The 6,366-nt window shown below is 45.9% G+C and overlaps 1 protein-coding gene across 1 annotated transcript; it reads right to left on the bottom strand.

Annotated features, from left to right (window-relative positions):
• Positions 1-98: 98 nt before the first annotated feature.
• Positions 99-632, bottom strand: LOC135826594 (pulmonary surfactant-associated protein D-like). The gene has a single exon (XM_065339199.1). It carries the CDS (start codon positions 630-632, stop codon positions 99-101), a length of 534 nt encoding a protein of 177 aa, XP_065195271.1.
• Between the last annotated feature and the right edge of the window lie 5,734 nt (positions 633-6,366).

Here is a 6,366-nt window from a genome sequence, read left to right as displayed (position 1 = left end):
AGAACATGAAGAGTAGGTGCACGAATCGAGAAACTAACGCGTGTAACATTCACATACATGTACATCACAAACCTTAGCAAACTGACCCGACAGCAGATTTATCGAATCCTGAACTGACATACAGACAGGCGTTCTTGTGAGCATGGAGTATCGTTAAACATGCCAGTAGCACCATTCATCTCCACACAGTCTTCACCGCCCGGACCCACGTTGTTTGGCTCGCCCTTCAGAAAGTTGTTGATCACAGCGGGCCGCCCAGAGACATCTACGAACCTTCCCTCGGTTTTGACATCATTGTAAAACAACCAGACACCAGGAACGCCTGTGAATGGGCGGATGAGATTCTCCAGGACAATGAATTCTTGCATGTTTCTCGGACTGGCCAGGTCTCCACCATTCCGTCGGCAGTTGCGGCGCGCTTCTCCACGGGTCATGGGGCGACTCTCGTAGCGGTAGATCAAAAGTCCAGTTGATGGGTTTCTGCAACACTGAACCGTCATTGAAGCTGTTCTTGCCTCACGCTTGCCCACAGCACTGGAGGTGCTATTGACCTTCTTTGCAGTTGTGTAATCACCTGCTGCACGTCGCTCCTCCGCCAGTTGGCGTGCCTGATCAATCTCTTCTTCGTCCATAGAAGCCAAGTACTCTTCAGCATAGCGCTTACTCTTATCCGCGGTAATGTCGTCAGCTCATCATGGTCCTTTTATACTCGCTTTCGTGAGATCTTTGAGGCGGGCAGGTGCTGACTAGTTACTATACTATAGCTCTTTGTTCCTGTTATATCGCTAAAATGGACAGTTGACGCTGGGGGAGCCGGTGGTTAGAGTAGGGACAAGCCATACGAAAACACGTACATAATGCACACAGTCTTTAGCATGAACTTGTTGAGGGCATGGGAAAAGGAAAAGTCTGTGGAATACAAAATGACTTTCACCACTTTAGTATCTGTCGATTATACTTCACTGCTGATGCAGTGAGACTTCTATCAGAGTCGGGGCGCCGCTGCGGTGAAGACACAATGGCAACTGTTTTTCATTTAAAATACCCAGGAAAGGACCAAGCATTCTTGGATTGCAATCACTGCTGGTTTCTAGTTACCGAATGTCTCGCCTAGTCAAGAGCTCATGACGTAGGGATATTTCACCAAGAGGGGTCCTTTCCTCACCCTGTCTCAGTTGTTGCCACATTGCAAAGCTGGGTTGGTGGAAGGTATTGGAGCCAAGATACTTTCGTATGGCCACACAGTGTTCGTAATATCGACGTCTGATTTTGTTTATCCTGCCGCCAATGAGGTTATCCCAATCAGGCAATCACTCAATACTATATACGTAGGTGTAAAGCATCACCTATTACCTGTTTGAGGCAAAGTTGGGGAATGCCTTAATAGTTTTCAAAGCTGGTCACGCCCTTCTCCTCCATGCACACACACACACGCACATGCACACGCAAGCGCCCATGCACTCTCTCTCTCTCTCTCACACACACACAAACATACATACATTCATACACACACACACATATACACGCACACGTTGCCCGTGGAGGACCTGGGATTTACGACATGCCGGCCCCCCGGACAAAGTCAATGGGCATGGATATCTTGACTCCGCTCATCCCCAATAGCATCATGAATAGTTTTGAAACTCGGATGCTGAGCAAATAATGTTCGCGTTTTAAAAGAAGAGACTTGCCTCTTTGTCGCACTATCTCTCTGTAAAATTATCTCGTTACCTGGGCGGACTGTTCTGTCATAACTGCTAGCATATGGTTTTTTTACCTTTACTAAAATGTGAATAGTTTTGAATGACCCCTATGCCTATGGTGTAGTGATCTGCTAGCTGAGCAGTGCTCGTTACACTTCGATCCTTGATATGAGTGACGTCTTTCACTAAGAGGTCTGCCATCAAATAACGTTAACATGACAAAATAAATGGAAAATCTCACATTCTGGTAAACGCTCTAACACGCGTGCGCTTCCATTATTGTTTATCTCCGGGTTCCCCAGGTTAGCATGCATAGTACAGTGTGCCTCTCAATGGTGCAGTGCGTGTCGTGGCCCTGATCTCAACTAGCGTGCTTGTGTAGCCTTCACCACTCAGCACAAGAGTGTTAGTACTACCAGTCTCTTGTACGGGCAAAACCAAATTTGATGTTGACTGCCACAGGTCGAGTGTGTTACCCAGCAGTACGCATTGTTCACATTATGCATAGTGCGAACACGGTGTTTGTACAAGCCACTTGGAACCAGTGAGTGTTCATACAGAAAATCCAGTTGCATGCCAGGCATGTAAGGTGTGGTCCGCGTATCCAGAAAATTTGGGGATCGGAGGAAATTTGATTTAGGCACCAACCTAAGTGGCGTAATTACATGCAGGTAGATGTTACTTGAAAGTAATATTCTAAAGGTCAAGGTATCGATTGCCGCACGGGATGGAGTCCGCCCTGCACACCCAGAAAAACATACATGTACAAGCAAGTAAATGGACAGGTATACGCACATGTACATGTAAATGTAACGCACCAGCAGGCACCCCGCTAACGCAAACGCGCATGTGCACAAGAAGATAAGCCGAAGCTGGAATCCGAGCCGCTTGTCAATCCAATAATTATTGTGTAGGCTTTCTGGGAGACTGTAACTGCAATTTAAGATGAGTAGTTTCCCAGTTGGTAATGCGAACATGGCAGCATGCGGTTGAAGACCATTTGCAACCAGCTCTAATTGAACCATACTGCGCCCACTGCACAGCATTCTTTCGGATCTGTGGAGAGTTGGCCGTTCCCAGGGCATTCTAAGACCTGTCACCATAGCATTAAGGATATACTGGCGTCGCCTTTTCGTACTAATGGAGACGTAGGGTGTCTAAGCCAAAAATACTAAGAGGATCCTGAAGCAGTCAGCACCTCCTCGTTAAAGAGAGTAGCAAGCATACAGTATAAAATGGGCAGCTGAAACAACAGAAACCAAACCAACAGTTGATCCACATCGGTCATATAATTAGTCGATATTGACAAAATTAACCTTCAGAAAAATTAATATTCTCTACTTTCCAGGGAAGTGAATATGATGCGTCTTACCATTCTTCTGGCGTTTGGTCTGTGCCTGCTCTCAATGACATTGGCTGGCACAATTTCCTCAGAGGATAGCGGAAGCTATGCTGAGGTTCTCTTTGACTCCCTGGACGAAGAGGAGATTGACAAGGCACATAAACTGGCTGAGGAGACTGCATCGTATGCGAGCAAGAGCCATGCTGAGGAGTACTTGGACAACCTGGATGAAGAAGAGATTGATCAGGCACGTCAAGTGGGTGCGGAAGCGCATTCAGCAGGTGCAAAGAAGGCCAACAGCACCTCTAGTGCTATGGGCAAGCGGGAGGCAAGAACAGCTTCAATGACTGCCCAGTGTTGCAGAAACTCCAGAACTGGACTTTTGATCTACCGCTACGAGAATCGCCCCATGACCCGTGGAGAAGCGCGCCGAAACTGCCGACGGAATGGTGGAGATTTGGCCAGTCCAAGCAACATGCAAGAATTCATTGTCCTGTAAAATCTCATCCGCCCATTCACAGGCGTTCCTGGTGTCTGGTTGTTTTACAATGATGTCAAAACCGAGGGAAGGTTCGTAGATGTCTCTGGGCGGCCCGCTGTGATCAACAACTTTCTGAAGGGCGAGCCAAACAACGTTGGTCCGGGCGGTGAAGACTGTGTGGAGATGGATGGTGGTACTGGCATGTTTAACGATACTCCATGCTCACAAGAACGCCTGTCTGTCTGTCAGTTCAGGATTCGATAATTCTGCTGTCAGTTTGCCAAGGTTTGTGATGCACGCAATTGTTGGCCACGTGAGTTTCTCGATCCTCTACTTCCCCCCCCCCCCCCTCTCTCATTCTCTCTTGTTTTTCTTTCTCTCAGTTCTATTTCTTATATTGCTATCTGCAACTTTGTTTCACAGCTTATGTGAATCAAGCATTGTTGACTGCTAGGGTGGTTATGGCTGCTAGCGGTGCATTGCATGTACTTCAATCCAACAGCCATTGGTGAACAATCATGTCATTATCGGTCTTTCAGTGCTAGCCTTTACCCCATTCCAGTTCCTCCTGAATTAGAATCAAGGTATTGAAATTTCTGAGGTTGCATTTCATTGCATTAAAATGTGGTTCGCATCACGATTGCTTCATGCCCTCCCCCCCCCCATCCATGTTTGTATTGCCATCCCATGGTTTCTTCGCGGTGTCGTTTGCATTCACCCACGATGTTATCATTCCAATGCCTGCAATCCAATCTGGTCTCTGTTTTTGTGACTTGCGTGCTCCCAGTCAGTTTTTGGTGTGCGTGTGATGTAGACAGTGTTCGTCTTTACTCTGCATTAAAACATAATCGGCTTGGGTGAGACTCGGCTAGAGGCTGAGTGTCCCGCATCCGCATGAATGTCACCACCCATCCTTCAAGGATTTAAGGCTGCGTTTACACGACAACGCACGGCCAGTTTTCCGTTTTCAGTCCCGCATTTCTTCTTTCGTTTTCGTACGTTTACACGATCAAAGCCGATCCGAAGTGGTCTCCGTTTGTATCGTTTTCAAGCGTCTACACGAGAGCAAAGAATCCGCCAAAGTTTGTCATGTGCCAAGTGTTGCCGTGGAAGCACCAATCACACTCAAGTAATGTTTGAAAACAGGCACACGACAACACACGTCACATGACGAAAATTGTAAAAACATTTTTTTGGATTGTCGAATCCGTGTAAACGGCCGAAAACGAAACAAACGTGACGGAAAACAAGGCCAGCACACCGTTTCGACTGTTTACACACCCAAATTTATCCGGCACAACATTTCCGTTTTCAAATTCTTCCACTTTGGCCAGCGTTTTGGTTTTCTTCCGTTTTGGTGTACAACTTTTACGTTTTGCTCCGCGTACCGTGTAAATGAACCATGGATCCGAAAGGATTTCGTTGCGTTTTCGCCCCCAGCGTTGTCGTGTAAACGCAGCCTAAGTAACCTTATATTAAACTCTCTTATTATTGACCCCCACAGAAACTTGTGATCTCTAAGCGGTCAAATATCAGCATAATATTGACCACTTATATTGACCACTTGTTATTGACCACTTAGCCCTCGGCGAGGACTTTAAACTTTTTCCTCAACTTAGAAAAAAAACAGAACTGATTGAAGAAAAATCTGAAGCAAAAAGGTTGGGATTTGAACCCAAACTGTCAGATTCTCAGTCAAAGAACTTACTTGGGGAACATACTACAAATGACAACTGAAAAGTTCTGTTTACAGAGAAGTAATGTCCAATGTAAACGGCATATGAACATACTATGTACTATTACAATAGTATTCATTTCTTCCTATAAACAAAGCTAAAAACTGCGTAGGTATGCTATGTCATGATAAAAATTCTATTATTGCCCTCATAATCGTGCAATAACAGATACTTAAAAGGTAGTTTCCCATCGGAATACAGTAGGAGCAGGTAAGGATTTCCGTGATCCACATTATTGATGTTTGCTGAGTTTTGATGAAGACGGAATGCCATTTTAAAACTCGCGTCTCCCAGAACGTTCCCGCGTTTAAATTCACCACCATCATCTTTGCGCTCTGTGGCCAACCACATACATGTACATGTACATGTACATTGTAATTGTGCATACACTCATTTGCCCAACTTTCAAAGGCTTACCCTCTGAATATGTAACAAAATGTGTTCCAGAACTCTGTTTAATTACATGCACACGTATTTCATTACAATGTAGGTTGACCCAATGCTGTAGACAGCAAGCTGGTTCGGCCTTATAAAAGCAGGGCCTCCGGAAGCAGTTTTCAATTGGTCCGGTCGTACCATTGTCTTTTATACTTTGTGTATACTGTATAATATGTCGGGAGCGTATGCCCTCCTCAGCTTTACACATGCATAGGTTGCCACAAAGTTGGTCCGGTATTACCCTGACCAACCGGACCGGTGCTGGCGGGCCTGAAAAGTACCCAATTATTAGGTTGATAAAACACGTGTCCGTCTAGACGCGGCGAGCATCACACGATTTATCCAAAATGTACAGGGTGTACTGGGTGTTAGCGGCCGTCATGAATTCACTTCGGGAATGGGCACGATATTTATACTTTTAATACTTTTCTTTACTGTGCTGCTCACAATCCGCTCACGTGCTGCTCACAATCCGCTCACGTGCTGTTCACAATCCGCTCACGTGCTGCTCACAATCCGCTCACGTGAATCCCCATGACCAGTTCACATCCCAATGTTTGCAAGTCTAGTGCTGCACAGCACCCAGAGTGGCATTCACTCCACTGACCGGATTTCTGTACATCTAGAATGTAGCTACAAACTGTCCTGTGACGTCTTGAAAATCCA

Source organism: Sycon ciliatum, chromosome 10 (genome assembly GCF_964019385.1).
Source record: "Sycon ciliatum chromosome 10, ocSycCili1.1, whole genome shotgun sequence".
Taxonomy (NCBI): Eukaryota; Metazoa; Porifera; class Calcarea; order Leucosolenida; family Sycettidae; genus Sycon; species Sycon ciliatum.
This window is presented reverse-complemented; position numbering and strand designations above follow the sequence as displayed.